We start from the raw sequence: 18,514 nt of genomic DNA, 5'->3' as shown, positions 1-18,514 counted from the left end.
TTATGGAGCCCTGGGCTTTAAGGCTTGTCACTCTTGAGAATAGCTGCCCACATCTAAAATACCTGTACCATTTATTCTGAAATTCAGGGTGATTGCAAGTTGTCTGTTCTAGAAGACTCCAACCAACATAGAATGGTATGAAACATGCTTTTTCTCACACAAGGAAGGGTCCTGTAGTATTGAAATAAACTGGAGCATTGTTGGGGAGATGGAAAAATTACAATTTACAGATAACCACAGGGATGAGAAAAAGTAGGATTTTCCCCATAAAAGAAACTTATTTTCAATAGCCAATGGGGCTGAAAGTAGATAGCTTCTATTTTGCTTAAATGTGCATTTTTCTACAATAAAAATGGTAATGCAAAATAAATGGAGTTTGCTTTTCTGTCTTGTCACAGTAAGTTGCTTGGCTAAGTGTTAAGACTTTTTAAATGTCCAATTTCCCTCTGTCACCCTAACACCCATTATGTTTGTCAGGCTGACATAATGTTTTAAGTATTGCGAGCCAAATGCTTGCACTATTTTGAAATCAAAGTCTGGAAGATATTGCAAATTGAAGAACACATATAAAGTGTATAATTTGGTGGATATTTGAATAATATAAATACTACCACTGTGATTCTCTAAATCATGAACTTACATTGAGAAATGTACATATTAATTAGTGAATAGAAAAATGGCATTTTTAGGTTCCAAATATTTAAAATGGCCAGTGGTATTAAATGAAACACAGAAAATAGAAAGGTAAAAGTAGTGAGGCAATATTCTCTGCCCCATATTTGGCTTTTTAATGTATCTCCCTAAAATTAGGTACAAGATTTACATTAACACACACACACACACATATACTCACACATACACACTCACAACACCCATGCACACATGAATGCACATACACATACTGAAATATGAGGAAGATTCATTATATGTTAAATATAAAGAGCTATATGTTAAATATGCTAACAATTTAATGTATTTCAACATAATATAGATTATCATATAATCTCCACAACTTGAAGATTTTTTTGGCATTGTCTCCACATTTAAAGAATGGGGAGATGTGGTTTTAAAATACTAAGCAAGCAACTTACTTTTCCCATAATGCTCTTCTGCATTTTACAAATGTATTTTGGATCCATAGAGGGTTCAGGGTTTTGGTAGGTGATACCAAAATTTTTCTTACCTCTGTTTGTACCATGGCTGGTCGCTGTGTTCTTAACATTTTGACTGTCTGGAAGATATCTACAACCCCTTCATATCTCATTCTTTCCAACACAATACTCAGTGTTATAAAGACTCCAGTTCTTCCAACACCAGCACTGTCACGAGAATAAAGATACTGTAAGTAACAGGTCCACAGTCTTGGCTTGATTTACTTTGGAAACAGATATTCTTCTATCAGCTTCCATATTCCCAGTTTCTCCACAACTATGTTCAGGATAAAGTGGGAATGGTTTGAATGGTTTTACTATGCAATTACCAGATATTGTGTTGTGATAACATGTGGGAATAAGTAATTAAGATTGGATCTTATAAAAATAGACTCCATTTCTTGTAGCCTGACCAGGCTATAGAGGAAGACAATGCAGCCAGTCCTGATGAGATCTGATAAGCTAGGGTCAGATAGAAGGAGAGGAGGGCTGAGGGAGGGGCATAGGGGAAGAAAAGGAAAGGAGGGTGGGATTGGGAAGAAACAAGACAGGGGCTACAGCTGGAATACAAAGTGAATAAACTGTAATAATAAATACATAAGAAACAAATAAATAGGATGCATTTCTAAAATACTATGTAACTCCAGTTGAAATGGTCAAAAGATAATATTATAAACTCAATAGGTTAAAGCATAAACAGATAAAACACAGGCTTGTACCCATAATATAGATCCTAAAACTGAAGACTTTGTCATTTTGCACGGTATGAAGTAAACTAGAATAAGGTGGAACATATAACATAGGTTCCTCTTTTCTAGTTCATTAATAACATAATCTGTGAAGAATTTGCCATCATTTAAACAGGCAACAAGTTATGTAACAATGCATACAGATCACTTCAGTATCAACATGAATATGATAGAACAGATTCTACAAGAGACTACTATAAAAATGTTTTCTCTTAGCCTTTGGAAAACTATGAATATCTGACATACATTGATTGCAGAAATATTAGATCACACTCCAATTTCATTTCCCTAGTAAGGGGAACAGGGACCGTCTCTGACATGAACTCAGTGGCTGTCTCTGATCACCTCCCCCTGAGGGGGAAGCAGTCTTACCAGGCCACAGAGGAAGATGATGCAGCCAGTCTTGATGAGACCTGATAGACTAGGCTGAAATGGAAGGGGAGGAGGACCTTCCCTATCAGTGGATTTGGAGAGGGACATAGGAGGAGATGAGGGAGGCATAAAGGGATTGGGAGAGAATGAGGGGGAAGGCCACAGCTGGGATACAAAATGAATAAACTGTAATTAATATAAAAAATTAAAAATTAAAAAAAGAATAGCTATAATTTTCAACAGGTTTTCAAAAAGGCCTTTGACAGTATAGCTAAGAGACAGTGAGTTCTATACTGAATTGTTTATTTTCAGGTGATCAGCAGGTAAAACATCCCAAGTTTCTTTATACCATTTCAGCAAGATTTTGAGTGTTTTCCTGTTTCCTTTGATATTTTAAGATAATTCCAGAATCATCACAGCAGCTAGGAAGAAAACTAACTGACAGCTCTTATACTCTTAAGAAGTAACATCTAGGGGTTTAGGTAACAAGAACATTGAATAATCTGAAAAAAACAAATCCCACAGTTTTGGAATTTAATTAAATGTTGTGTTTAATGCTTGGGAAAAGGCTGTAGAAAATAGAGGGATTCATTTACTCCAGGATGTAGCTGACAGGCATATATAAATAATGTGTGTTCTTAGAAACTGTAATTTCTCATGAATAAAAAATACAAAGTGAGGCTACAAACCAATGGGTAGTTGTTAAAAGGTAGTTGTAGTTATTCACTCCCAACAACAGCCAAAGGATCTTGAAGATCCCTTCAACCCAGAAAGTCTCATATTCATGAGAGACTCTGGCTTGTGACATGTTGTTGAATCATCCAGATATCGTAGGGTGTGTCTTACGTTCACTTGATTAATCACTGTAACCCCAAACCAATATTTCTGGATGCCTATTAAGAATTTTCAAGAAAAGAACAGGTATCTGCCTCATTAACTTCTAAATGTATTGAATCTTACTATGTTAGTAATAAGTGTTACTTATACTTATGTTAATAAGTAATATGCTAGAAAAAAGTGTTGCTTCACGGCATTAAAAATAAGAGAAGATATGTATCTAGAAGGCTTCAGCACATAATGAGATATTTGCATACACGTGAATATACATGTATGTAATGTCAATCTTTGTGCTAAAGGGTTTCTCAGTCTTTGCTTAAAAACATTCTCAAAGAGAAGTAATATAGGCCTCAGGTCAAAATTTTGAGTATCAGGTATATTCTTTTCCTTAGAGATCATACTGGGAAAATCTGAGTTAGGTGGAGAAATTATGGGCTAGATTAAATAAAGCCTAAATGTTTCAACTCTAGTTTATAACATCAGCTTTAAATACTGGAGACCATGCATGATTTCCTCTCTGCTCTTCAGCTGTATACAGCAAGGGATTTTGACAGCACAAAGCAAATTCTTCCAAGTCTGAGAAACAAAGCACTGCTTAAAAAGCTCACAGAGACCTGCAGAGAAATCTGAAGCTCACTGCTATACACCTTCATAAAATTAGACATCTGGGAGTGGAGTGTGTATACTGAAGTCCATATCTAATTTTTCTACTTTGAGATCTTACTTCCTATGGTATTAATAACAATAGTTTATTTTTTTAAAGCACCAGACTTTTTATACATAAATGCTTTCAAGGCTTTCACTGTAAACATATTAAAAACTGAAACTTAAAGCTTTTAGAATCCTGACATACAGTAGTTTTAAAAAGTAGGTGTATTTTTTTTTTAACTATGTTTTGCACATACAGCAACTTCCACAAGCACTGAATTTATGGTGGACGTCAAAGGCATTCACTTAGTATTTCTATTAACTTCAGTGACTTAAATTATAAAATGCTCTAGAAACTGTTGAAAATAATTAAATTGAAGGTGCTTCATTTTCTGATATAGCAACAGTTTTCAAGTAAATTGCATTTTGAACTGAGGCACCATACTAATCACTTATTGACTTACAAGAATTAGTATTGCTATTAAGGCTTGGCAGCTATTCACAGTTCTTTCAAGAGACAAAGGGAAAAGAGGCAGAAAGGCAGTTGTAAGGCACAAAAAAACAAAGCAAACATGGAAAGGGGTTAGTACTATACCTTCTTGCTAGGGGACATACCAACAATTTCTGGCAACTTGAAACTGTTTTTTACAAGGGTTCAATTTGGGGGATAAAAACATTCCTCTAATTCTTTTTTATTTTATGGAAAGAAAAATAAATCTTTATGTCTCCTAGAACATCCTGAAAATAAATTTCAATTATGCAAATTTTCCCTAACAAGCTTGTACACAAAGTGAATAAAGTATAACCATTTTCAAAGCCACCAAGTAACAACCATAAATGTCCAGTTAGTATTAGTGAATCGCTGCTCACCTGCAATGCACCGAAATGGGCCCATCCTGGCCAAACTGCTCCTTTGTTTTATGGACTTGGCCAATGAAGTCAATAAATCCTTCTCCAGACTTTGGCACTCCTTGTTCTGGCCAGTCAGTGAACTGGAACTGCCTTACTGTTCGGGACTGGCCGTCCTTTAGAGGGGAAACCACACAACCAGCCATGAAACAGCATGCCAGCAAATTTCAGAAAGTACAGAGGCCACAAGAGCATTCGTAATTCCCCCCCCCCCAAAAAAAAAAATAAAAAGAGAAGAAAAATGTTAGGAACACGTCCAGTAGAAAGTTAGTTATGTATGTATCTTATATGCTACCTATACTGACAATATTTAAATTACAAATCTACTTGAGTTATCCTCTTTGGAAGTACTTTTGAGCCTCAAAGTTTAAGTTTAAAATCACCAAATAGACCTATCTGTGTGAGTACACACACACACACACAACCTTATATTCAATTGAACAAGTTCTCCACAGGAGTGAGAAAGAAGGGTGCAGGCATGTCATCTAGATCAGAGGCTTGCTGTTGTCACAATGATGTCACATAAGCCATGCACGCTTATTTCTTGCACTGTAAATGACAAATGACAACATTTAAAGAACCTAACATATATTAGGTAACTGTTGTTGCCCTGGGTGCCCCCTCATATCTCTGACATGTGTGAGACATAGCATGAACCACTTAATGATGCTTAAATTCCAGCTTAAGGGAATTGTGCCAGTTTGTTTTAGTCAACTAGACACAAACCAGAGTATGGGAGAACAAAAGCTCAATCAGAGAACTGTTTCTATCAGATTGTCTTGAATTCACTTCTGTAGGCATTTTCTTGATAGATGATTGATATGGGAGGGCACAGTCAATAGTGGCAGTGCCACCCCTAGACAGGTGTTCCTGGGTGGTATAGGAAATGAAGACAAGTGAGACGTGGAGAGCAACACAGTAAGCAGCATTCTCCACGGTCTCTGCTTCAGTTCCTGCCTCTAGGTTCCTGCTTTGAGCTCTTTCCCTGGATTCCCTTGATGATGAACCTGTAAACCAAATAAATCCTTACTTTCAACTTGCTTTTGGTCAGTGTTTTATTATAGGAACAGAAAAAGAAACTAATGCAGAATCCAAGGGGATTGTTGGCTAAGTATGTCCTTCCTAACCTTTTTATAGTCCTCACTGGCTTCAGGAATTAACAGATAACTCCAAAATTGTAAGAAAACAAGCCATATCTAAAATACGATAAATTGAAAAATAGGTGAATCTCATTTACTGTAATGTTTTGTACACAGAGCAACTTCTGAAAGCCCTGAACTAATGGTGGTATCTAAGTCATTTACTTGGTATCTCTTTTAACTTCTTTTCTCAGGATGGTACACAAAATTTCTCTGAACTCAAAAAAAAAAAAAATCCATGCTAATAAGAGAAGGTCATAAGGCACTTCAGATTTTTTCTAAAATTGTTTGAAGTACAACAGCAGCAGAAGCAACCCTTCACTCATGGATACAGCTCTTGACTCATCAGGAATCAGGAGAAAGCATAACTAAACCCATGCTTACTGGGAATGATCCCATTTGAAGAGGTGTTCCCAGTGGCTTCCTGCTTCCCATTCTTGGGAACTAATATATTCTTCTAAGATTTTCTTTTGGGGGGACAAAGTATGCATGATTTTAAGATTTTTAGAGATAACTGAATCCCAGGCAAATTGAAAAGAGAGGCTGGCTTAATTCAGGATGGGTACACATCATGTACACCAAATGGTGCAGAGGCGATGCTTGAGATAAAAGTACAGAAGATCACACCAACTTTGTGAGAATACAGAGGGAGATGGAAAGTATTCAGCCCCATCACTAACTCCCAGATATTTACTCTTCAAGACTCATCTATTTCCCTCTTTTTCTGGGAAAGGGTTTGAGGGCACAGAGAGGAAAGTCAGAGACTGGACAATACACTATTGTCTTCTAAGTTTTCTGGGGATTTTATTTTTGGATGTAGTCACTTGTAACATCAAGAACAGGTTGTATGAGCAAACAATTAAATATTTAGCAGAAAGACCACCTTATTGTTTAAAGGTTACTTGCTTTATAATGCTGTATTCTCAAGGGCCAACTTGCTTACTGAACTCAGAACCTGAGAACAGAAGCTAGGAGCATATACAAATGGGTCTCTGGCAGCTAACTGCAGAGGGACTTTTAAAACGATGTGAGCAAATACCTGCTTCGCTCCTTCTTCTCTCAGTGTGATTAGGTTTAAGTTGGAGCTAGGTAAATATGTTCTCCATGGTTGAACCTGGATTTTCCTTTCTAGCACCAGAAATACATAAGGAATTTATTTTAAGGAAGTTAAGTGTCTGATTCCTACTGAATTCCTACAAGTATCAGGGCATGCTTTCTTGGACAATTAAAAATGAGATACTGGAACAAAACGGGTACCTTGATATAGTCACATTCAGAGTAGTTAATACACCACAATTTCTAGGATTAACAAAACTGTCACCTGGCTCGTCCTTCTGTGAATCGTATTTTCTCAGTCTCTGTCTCTATCTGTCTCTGTTTCTCTCTCTCTGTGTCAGACACAGGGAAAGGCTTTGAGAATTAGCAGACAATCTACAAACATAAGCTGAGAGAAAACTACTTTTTAGGAAAAGTAGTGAACAACTATACATTTTCTTCTGGAGTTTTAGACAACCCACGAACCATGATAGTTCCAAAAATAAAGCAGGACTTTGAACTGACCTGATCTCCTTAAGATATGTTTGCAATCATGGTTTGAGAGTAGCTAATGGCAAAGATGTTAAAGTTTATGCATAGAACCTCTTACATCAGGGCTGAGCCTTGGACTCAGCAAGCTTTGTGAGAAATGCAAATGAAAATTAGCCAACAAGGGTAGTGAGTTCACAGCTCTCATGGACAGACACATTAGCACATGGAGGAATAAAGCATGCCAGGAATCAAATTAGAATGTGCAAGGCTTGTCAGAACCTTCCACAGAATGCTATTTGCTCTGCAGTTTTAAAGTCATACCAAATTAACCTACAAGCCTGTATGACCTCAAGGGCTGTACAAACAACAACATATTTACAGCCTCAAGTAATGAAGAAATTAAAAAAAAAAAAGAAACTCTCCAATGAGAATGTGCTGAGAAGGTGAATGTAAGTGCAGCCAACCAATCAGTAAATGTTTCCCAACAAAGCACTCCCTGCATCCCAAAGCTGAGCTTTCAGGTGTTACATTTGAAGGGAAGCCAAGCCTGGTCTTAGGAAAACACTTCCAGACAGAGGGAAAGTTACAGATTCTTTTCCTTTAACGTCATCGATAATGGGTGATTTCTTTTCCTTTTGAGAAGGGTTGTTTGGCAAATATTTTTTTTCCAGAGGAATATATTTAACCTTAATTTCTAGCGAAGGGTAGAGAAGGAACTTACCCTGGCATCCGTGACCTTGAATTCCCTCAGGATATACTGAGGCATGTTGTACTCGGCCATGGGATCTACAACAAAATACTGGTATCTTGCAGATCGTTCTGCCGGCCAGTACTGGTGACATTTCTCCTAAAAGGAGAAATTAATGTTAAACTTTAAGTAGAAAACAAAGTTTTCTCTATTTAAATTTGTTCTCTTGTTAATGAAATTCTAAAATTCAAGGCAGTTTTAATTGCATGTACCTAATCTTTTCAATCCTTTTAGCCCAAGGATAGGCAAACTACCTGGTATAATATATTTTTCCAAAAAAACCAAGCAGAGTATGGCCAGTCTTAGCTACTTATTAAAATCCAGTTGAATTGAGTATTTCAACTTGGAATTATGAATTGTCTAAATAATTCCTTGACTCCTTAGGCAATGATGTCCATTTCGATCTGTATTGTATGAGTACGCCCACCTGTTTTATACCAGAGTGGTTTGTCATTAGGAAATCATCGAGGATAAAGCAGAAAGAAGCCTCTAAATTGATCTAGTTTCAATCTTAGCTGCCAACTGAGGAGCCTGGGGCCCTGGGAATTCTGGTGACTTGTGTTAGCTTGCAAAATCAATAGCTAGATTAAGGCAAGCTAGATAACTTCTTGGCCTTATATCTCTTTGCCTATCAGGTAATTTATAAAAAAATGAGACAGAATAAGACTATCTCCATCAGCACAGCAAACATGCTTTTGGGTGCTGTACCAGGTAGTGGCGCTTCAAGTACCTCTGAGGCTACTTACTTTATGTATACTTCATAATTTTTCTTTAAAATGAATTTTCTATTATAACTTTTAAAACATTATGTAGCGTTCTAGCACCATACTCAATGGACAAAGAAAACAGAATGTGGCTTAAGAATTCAAGTCAAGGATTCAAGTTTCTTTACATGGGGAAATTATGGTCCATTTGATGATGAAATTCTAGCCTGTCCAAGCAAAAGGTAACAAGCATATGCCGAGAGTCAAAGTAAGTAAGCAGATACCACTGACTGACTCATTTGTCTCTACCATTGCACATCACTGCACCCAAGTACAGGGTCTTTCAAAAACATGTAAATTAATAAGCTTGATGTGGTTTTCCAAATTGGGTGACATACTTACTCTGCCCATTTCTCTCAGCCTATCAGGTAATTTATAAAAAAATGAGACAGAATAAGACTATCTCCAACAGCACAGCAAACATGCTTTTGGGTGCTGTACCAGATAGTAGCGCTTCAAGTACCTCTGAGGCTACTTACTTTATGTAAAATTGGTGACATACTTACTCTGCCCATTTCTCTCAGCTTGGTGAGCATCACAACAATGGTAGAGTTGTGTTCCCAAAGCATGCGCCAGAAGTCTTCAGTTGTCTCTGCTAAGGGCCCCTGGGTAGCAATGTAGGCTTTCTGTTGTCTGAATAGAGAGAATGAAAAGAAAATGCTAAAGTATTTTGAAGACATGCACAAATTGATTTGTGAATTGTTAACACCAGTCCAACATACATTATTAATTCAATTGCATGGATTCCCATTAGGATATATAATCAATAAGATCATTTAGTAATGCTGGGACTTTGCAAAATCAATTATGTTATTAATATCGTTATATATGTCTTTATCGTTGTTATTTAAACTTAGTGCATTGCTAATAGCTCAATTTTATATGTTATACAAATCACTTTAATGCTTAGTTGTGTGCCTTCATTTTATAGAAACAATGCTCACATAATCTATTACATTTACAAATGATGGCACTAAAAATTTTATCAACTTCCAGATCTAACTGGCCTCAGAAAAAAATATGTTAGAAGATCAGATTAAAAGAAGCAATAAGCAGAGGCTGATGAGATGGCTTGGCTAGTAAAGTATCTGCTGTTCAGATTCTTAACACTCATGTGAAGTGCTGAAGTGCTGGAAGGGAGAGGGCATATAGATAAGAGTGGATCACTACATCGTATTAGCCAGCCAACTCAGATGAAGGATGAGCTCTAGATCTCGTGACAGACATTTTCTCAAAAAGAAAGCTGTAATACCAGTCTCAGAAAACACCCCTGATGTAGCCCATGGCAACAGTGTCCAAGAGTGTTCCCCAGTAATAGGAACATGGACACTCTCTGACATGAAATCAGTGGCAGGCTCTTCGATCACCTCCCCTTGAGGGGGAAGCAGTCTTTCCAGGCCACAGAGGAACACAGTGCAGCCAGTCCAGATGAGACATGATAGGCTAGGGTCAGAGGGAAGGAGGAGGAGGACCTCTCCTATCAGTGGACTTGGGCATAGGAGGAGATGAGGGAGGAAGGGTGAAATTGGGAGGGGACAAGGGAGGGAGCTACAGGAGGGATAGAAAGTGAATAAACTGTAATTAATAAAAAAAAAGAAAAAGAAATAGGAAAGCATGTAATGCTCATCTCTGGTATTCACATGCACAGGTTCCCCAACACATCCACACTGGAATAAACATACACATACATCATACCCACTCACAAGCACACACACATATAAAAATGTAAATATACCACAAAACATAATTCCCCATCCCCACATGCAATAGAAACTCCATTACTATTGCTTAAAGCAATGACATTCTTTGTGGTTATAAATCTAGGGCACATGCAAATATCAAAGCTTTGGACTGTCAGGGAGCAAGGACAGATACCTGTATCCATCAAGAAAACTGGCATTGATGTAATCAGAGCCTTCTACTCCTCTGATAGGCTGCAGGCACACCCTTGTGGATTCATATGGCATAATATTAACAAGGCGGTTTTTGAATTTATTACATGGAAGATTGGCACTGATGAATCTTGAGGTGTGAGCTTTTGAGCTGGCTAAACGCTGGTGAATGTAGAAAGAAAAAAATTCACAAAGAACTTTAGCCAACGGTTTGAATGCAATCCACCTAAGATGCCATTTTAGATATCAATTTTTTGTTTACTTGATAGTAAATATTCAAAGTGTACTTCCCATTGGCTAATTATTCTATAAAGCCTATTGAATAGTATAAACATTGCATTTTGAGAACATGATTTCTAAATTTAAAATAGGAAACTAAGGCTCCCTGGTATTGTTAGGCAACAAAAAATAGAGGTGAAAAGGAGGAAGTATTTTACATGAATCCTGTAACAGAGAAGGTCAAGTGAAAGCTGGGCTTCAAAATTTGAAAGACAATGAAATGAAGCCTACTTCAAAGACAAAATGACTTGCTGGTGAGTAGCTACAGCATGGCCAACACCTTACCTTAAACTCGAGCTCCATTCCAGTGACATTCTCCCCTGTTTCTATCTGTGTCAGCTTTTGAATGTAGGCATACAAGTTTCTAGCCGGCACTTCGGTATTTCCACATGCCACTGCTTCTAACAGCGCATCATGGATAAAGATGTACTGGTCCTCTGTTTGCACCATGTAATTCCTCTGGGCTCTCATTAAAGTTACATGGCCATAAATATCTACAGTTTTTTCATGCTTTATTCTTTCTAACATGGCATCTATTACAATGAAACAGCCAGTTCGGCCAACACCCGCACTATAAGACAAACAGAAGGGGGAGAAAAACACACATGAACTTAGCAAGAAACTAACTCATAAGATAATCTTTATTAATTTCATTAACCAGATCTGAAACGTATAAGTTTGACTCAAATAGCTATCACAAGGATTTTCAGTCACTCGAAAGTGAAAAATACCTAAATACCTGTTACTAGGATATCTGTAGCAATATACCCAGTAAGATTTATTTCAGTTCATAATGAAATGAATATTTGCCAAATATGTAATTACATCCATCTTGGTCAAGTTATACAATATAGGTATTATTTTGAAAGAACAAAAAATATAAACATTAATTAGGCTGTTCATATTTAGATTTTTAATATTGTTGGTCAGTATTTAATTAGAGAGCCACATGTTACAGTTCATGCCTGAAATCTTAACACTTGAGAGGTGGAGGCAGGAAGATCAGGAGTTACAAGTCAGCCTAGGAAGTTTGAGGCTAGCCTGGGATATATAAACCCTGTCTCAAAAACAAGAGCAAAACTCTGAAAGCCAGAAGAAGAAAACAGGAAACAAACTAGGAACCTAACACAGAGGGCCTCTGAAAGCCTCTGCCCTGCTGACTATCAAAGCAGATGCTGAGCCTGATGGCCAACTGTCAGGCAGAGTGAATGGAATTTTATGTAAGAAGTGGGAAATAGTAAGAGCTGGAGAGGACAGGAACTCCACAAGGAGAGCAACAGAGCAAGAAAATTTGAACACAGGGAACTTCCCAGAGACTCATACTCCAACCAAGGACTATTCATGGAGATAACCTAGAACCCCTGCACAGATGTAGCCCATGGCAGGTCAGTGTCCAAGTGGGTTACCTAGTAATGGGAAGAGGGACTGCCTCTGACATAAACTGATTGGCCTGCTCTTTGATCACCTCCCCCTGCGGGGGGAGCAGCCCTACCAGGCCACAGAAGAGGACAATGCAGCCACTTTTGATGAGAACTGATAGACTAAGATCAGAAAGGAGAGGAGAACCTCCCCTATCAGTGGACTTGGGGAGGGGCATGCATGCAGACACGGGAGGGAGGGTGGGATCGGGAGGGGAGGAGGGAAGGGCTTATGGGGGGATACAAAATGAATAAAGTGTAATTAATAAAAAAAAAGTGTGAGAAAAAAAACAAGAACAAAAATATCTGATTAGGCATTTTAGACAGAGCAATCTTAGTGTATTTTTGGTTCAATTCATTATGAAAATATTAAATAATATTAAATATTAATATTACAATATTATTAAAATATTAAATATTTTTAAAAAAACACAGAATCTAATAAGAAACCCATGTATCTCTTATTGTAAAATTCTGTAAGGAAGTTTTAAAGCTAGTCTAGTGAGATATATAAGTTAATATATTAAATTGGTGCACAGTAAAAATGACACAGGGTAGAGTAAGAGAAATTCTTAATAAATAATGATCAATTGAGAATTTTTTCTTTTGTATTTTTGTTTTTTTTCAGAGTTGAATGTACTTGAAAGTTCTTAGTGAAATTCACTCATTCTGTATGGGGAAATAAAGGCCTCAATCATTCTTACACAAAGAGATTTAAGGCAATTTTTAAACTCCATTACATGTGGGAATTACAGGTCAGTGTTCCAGTTGAAGGAAACAGACTAAAAGAAAGGGACATGAAAGAGACAATCTATAGTGGCTGGTTGTTGCTCTAAAGGAGGTTAGGCTCACTTAGGGAACTGGCTTACAGGGGCTAAAAACAGTGAGCATCCACCAGGATGAGAAAAGACACTAAGAAAACTGTGCACCTGTAGGCTAGCATCGTCAAGGTAACCCTTGTATTTCCTTTGATCTACTCCTTTAAGCCAAGTACATTTATGTGTCCAGAATGCAATATAAAATGCCTTCCTCCTTTTGACTGTGAATATTTGCATCACAGTAAATACACATTCAGCAGCAATATTACCAACTTAGACTCTGGTCTACTTCTTTTTCTGTTGCTCTGATAAATACCAGAGAACAACTTTTGGAGGAAGGGTTTATTGTAGCTTACAGTCCTTCATTGAGGAAAGCTAAGACATGACGCCAAAGCAAGAACTCAAAGCAGAAATCAATGGAGGAATATAACTACTTACTTGATCCTAACTTTCTTATACAGCTCAAACCAACCTACCTTCTGGACAGTACTGCCCAAAGTGTTGGCCTTCTAACAACAATTATGGATCAAGAAAAATGCCCACAAATATGCCCACCAGCCATCTGATAGAGACAGTACTTCTACTGAGGTTCCCTCTTCCAACATGTGTCAAAGTGACAAACAAGATTATTCATTAGAGACTCTTAGTAGCATACAGTCTTAATATATGACATGCCATTGACTGCTGGCATCTGTCTATTTGTTTCACTTATTTGTCTGTCCAGTTGTAGCTCTATCTTGTCAATCAATGAACAATCCAGTGTTTGGTGAAGTAAGGTAGGGGATATGACAATATGGTGACTTTATTCTTATTATTAAAGATTCTAAAGCTGATCAAAGAATGTAATATTAACATAAATACATTACAATAAAAGAAGGGACTGTGGTGGTATGAATCAGAAATGGGTCTTGAAGGATGAGGAACTGAGGTGATGGAACATCGAGAAATCTAACTACAAGTCATATTACTGCCTCTCAGACCTACATATGAAAATATTTGTAGGCCTTAAAAGATCTGTATAAGGAGTCTGCTGAAACTACACAATGAATGAGTTAGATAAACACTAGGTCCAGTCTCATAAGAACCAGCAAACTCTCTAGTGTCATGTGGCTGCAAGGTAGGAAGTGAGAAATTGAAAAAATACTAAATTTAATTATTGATCATTGTAGATCAACTCTGGCTTTCATGCAGGAACTTATTGTTTGTTGACTAGATGTATTTCACACAACTCTTTTTTTTAAACTTTTATTAATTAGACTTTATTCACTTTGTATCCTACCATAAGCCCCTCCCTCCTCCCCTCCTGATCCCACCCTTCCTCCCCCTTTTTCACGCATGCTCCTCCCCAAGTCCACTGATAGGGGAGGTCCTTCTCTCTTTCCTTCTGATCTTAGTCTATCAAATATCATCAGGAGAGGCTGAATTGTCATCTTCTGTGGCCTGGTAAGGCTGCTCCCCCTTCAGGGGGAGGTTATCAAAGACAGGCCAATCAGTTTATGTCAGAGGCAGTCCCTCTTCCCATTACTATGTGACCCACTTGGACACTAAACTACCATGGGCTACATCTGTGCAGAGGTTCTAGGTTATCTCCATGCATACTTGGTTGGAGTATGAGTCTCTGGAAAGACCCCTGTGTGCAAATTTTCTTGTTCTGTTGCTCTCCTTGTGGAGTTTCTGTCCTCTCCAGATCTTACTATTTCCCACTTCTTATGTAAGATTCCATGTACTCTGCCCAACAGTTGGCCATAAGTCTCAGCGTCTGCTTTGACAGACTGTAATGCAGAGCCTTTCAGAGGCCCTCTGTGGCAGGTTCCTAGGTTGTTTCCTGTTTTCTTCTTCTTCTGATGTCCATCCTCTTTGCCTTTCAGAATGGGGATTAAGCATTTTAGTCAGGGTCCTCCCTCCTTATTAGGTTCTTTAGATGTACAGATTTTAGTAGGTTTATCCTATATTATATGTCTATATGAGTGAGTATATACCATGTGTGTCTTTCTGCTTCTGGGTCAGCTCACTCAGGATGATCCTTTCCAGGTCCCACCATTTACCTGCAAATTTCATAATTTCCTTGTTTTTCATTGCTGGGTAATATTCCATTGTGTAGATATACCACAATTTCTGTATCCATTCTTCAGTTGAGAGGCCCTTGGGCTGTTTCCAGCTTCTGGCTATTATAAATAAAGCTGCTACAAACATGGTTGAGCAAATGTCCTTACTGTGTACTTGAGTCTCTTTTAGATATATGCCTAGGAGTGGTATAGCTGGATCTTGAGGAAGCACTATTCCTAGTTGTCTGAGAAAGCGCCAGATTGATTTCCAGAGTGGCTGCACAAGTTTACATTCCCACCAGCAGTGGAGGAGGGTTCCCCTTTCACACAACTCTTAATTTAAAATTTCTTATGGCTTTATACCCTGTGCCAAAGCCCCCCACATAATAAAACTCTAAGTCTTAAGCTCACAAACTAGCATGAGATTGATAGATCCTGCAAAAAGTCTTTGTGGATAATAGAATGCTGTATTTTTGCTTTTTAATTCTAATTTGGCACCACTTTTAATGGACACTGGTATCTTCTTAGTGCAAAATACACAAGTCTAGTAAAGACTAAATATCAAGCTGACTATGGTTGTGGCAGGAATATTTTCTTAATCCGTCCACCATCCTCTGCATCTGGCACTATTCAAACGTCTAGATGACATGCTGTTCTGTACTGTTACAGAAAGGTACTGAAGTCTCAGGAGACTGAGAGGAATAATTCCAAATCCGAAGAGTTCAAAGCTTTTTATAGTAATGATATTACTCCCCTAATACACAGAAAGAAAGAAAACAAATCAAATATGTACCTGAGTCTAAAATGAAAAATTGTAAGAAGAAACCAAAGGGAGGTTAGGACTTGAACAATATACATTTTTATCCCACAAAGCACTGCAAATTCTTCCTTGTTTATTCTTGTTGTTCATAGGAAATGAAGGGAAGGAACTGGCCATATTAGAATGTATGTGGTCTCATTTTGCTGGGGTAAAGGTTTTTAGGTTTAAGGATTATATACATGCCCATCTTAAAGCAAGTCTGTGATGTATAGCGTATTTTTCCATTCCAGGTGCTAATGCAACTTTGACAATGTCATGTAAACCCTGTGGTTTTTTTTTATTTTTTTTAATTGTTATTACATCTGATAATGATAATAGCCCCAGCCAATTAATGAGTCTAATTATCCAGAAAGTCTTAAGGCTGAATTAAACTCATCAAAATTTCTGCAAACAAAGAAAAAGCAATTCCTTTGTAGGTACATTTTTCAGTTCTATCTCTGAAGACAACAAGGATACAGCAATAAAATTCTGGGAATTATGAAAGTCACTTGTATATCATTTGTGATTGAGCCTTTAAAACCTTGCTTTAATCTACTCCCTCAGACTCTTCTAGCATCTCTCTGTATTTCGAACTAATAATAACTCATGTTCACAAAATGTACTGCTTTCACATATATTGCCATGGCAAATGAAATGATAGCCAAGAACCTTTCCACCATATGCCTTGGCGTCTCTGTGGCACATAATAAATATTGATTTCTATCTTTATTAATTAATAACATTTGGATACTTTCCTGAAGCCATACAGCTCAGGGCAGTTGGTAGAGCTAATACTCAAGTTTGTCTTTCATTTGACCTAGGCAAAATCATGCTGGTTTTGATGCAGTTAGCTTCTATATAATAACCCTTATCAACATGTGGCTATTGCTCAGGTAGTTTCCTTAAAAAGCCTTCTTGAATTCTAAGACATGAGCTGAGGCAGTATGGGGAAACACTTCATATTATATTGGGCTTGGTGGTAGAAAAGGGAGGTTGGTAATTATCTGAAAAAAGGAAGAACCTCAAACATCTTACCTAAAAATTTTGCTAAATAAGAATTATGTCAATGGTGTTATGCCCACTTATTGTGTGGGTGAAGTCAGCACATCAGTGATAAAAACCAAGGATGAATTCTGAGTGTCACCTGCATAAATCTACAGGTCCTCCTGACTGTGGCTCAGTACTTGCGTTAGTTAGTTTTCACTATTAAAACAGTTTTATGATGCTGGAATCAGTACTCAAGAAAACATCTTAAGGTGAGAAATGGCTTATCTTGGTTCCTTGTTTCACAAAGGTCAAGCCCTCATAGAAGAAAAAGTGAAGGAGAGCAGGTTACCTCCTGGCAGCTAGGAAGCAGAGGGGAGATAGAAAAGACAGGACGAGAGGGAGGGGGGGAGAAAGAGTCAAGAGGAAGGAAAGGCAGGGGTAGAGAAGGAAGGGAAGTAAGAAGAAGGGACAGGAAGGGGCAGATGAAGAGCAGAGGAAGAGAAAATGCCAGGCTGGCTTTTTTCTTGTATTGAATTCTTTCTTGGTTCTTGCCATATGTGATGGTCTACCATCAGGAGAGCAGGTCTACGACAACCAGAGGTACGCTCTAGAAATCTAAGATGCTTCAAAACCTAGTCAAGTTGACGACTGTCAAAATATGTGTTTTGGTTTCATTTCTGTGATGAAACCAAACTTTTCCCTCTGGGTTGTCCCATTTATAGCCATTTTCTGATCTTCCTACTTCTGGCAGTGCCACAGAGGTGGCTTACATCCCTATCTTATTCCCCACGTCACTCATCAACAGTCTCAAAGTTGATGAATGCTAAGATGATAGTTTTTCCTTAGGCACAGGAGGAGCCTACATTCTGAGCCACTAGACTCTTAACAGTAGGATATGTGCGACTCATCAGCAGCTTCTCTAGCTGGGTCATCTCTTCATAGCCTCTCTTCTTTGCACTCAGGCACAGAGATCAAGAAGATACTTATCTCATTTCATCACTTGCCTTGGACAATTGTGAGTCATTTTCCATAAACCCTTGAATTTTATACCAATTATCTGTTTGTTAGTTGGTGAGCTGAATGTGGTAAAAGAAAAATAATAAATTTTATGATGTGTTTTTAAATAGTTATATGCCAAAGGCAACATTTAAAGCACAGTTTATTTCCTTGTAATATTGTGCTCTAGGGGTGAAAATATTCCACAGTGAGGTGTTAAGTAGCATTTAATCCTAATGGCTTCTGATTACCTGTATTTTGAACCTACAAACCTACAAAGCAACAACAAAAAATGTTATCTTTGCTTTCTATAGAGCTGGTGGTTAACACAGCATATTAAATGTTCACTTTAGGGACTTCCTGTGATATTGTTACTACATTTATAAATGTGTTTCTAGTGATTGCTAGAGTAGTTTCCTTTGGATTTTTCTGGGGG

General features: G+C 37.7%; 1 protein-coding gene across 5 annotated transcripts in view; it reads right to left on the bottom strand.

Moving 5' to 3' along the window:
* The window catches only part of Ptprd (protein tyrosine phosphatase receptor type D), a gene marked incomplete in the record, with an annotated part of 2,622,804 nt that overhangs the window by 10,292 nt on the left and 2,593,998 nt on the right, over positions 1–18,514 (bottom strand). For all 5 annotated transcript variants that reach the window (XM_055629942.1, XM_055629950.1, XM_055629948.1 and 2 more), the window contains 6 exon segments: positions 1,184–1,319; positions 4,628–4,782; positions 8,054–8,179; positions 9,351–9,477; positions 10,720–10,898; positions 11,301–11,586. In XM_055629942.1, the coding sequence (XP_055485917.1) occupies positions 1,184–1,319; positions 4,628–4,782; positions 8,054–8,179; positions 9,351–9,477; positions 10,720–10,898; positions 11,301–11,586 (1,009 nt within the window).

Source organism: Psammomys obesus, unplaced genomic scaffold (assembly GCF_907164565.1).
Source record: "Psammomys obesus unplaced genomic scaffold, mPsaObe1.curated_primary_1811, whole genome shotgun sequence".
Taxonomy (NCBI): Eukaryota; Metazoa; Chordata; class Mammalia; order Rodentia; family Muridae; genus Psammomys; species Psammomys obesus.
Note: the sequence above shows the minus strand (reverse complement) of the source record. Positions and strands in the feature narration are given on the sequence as shown.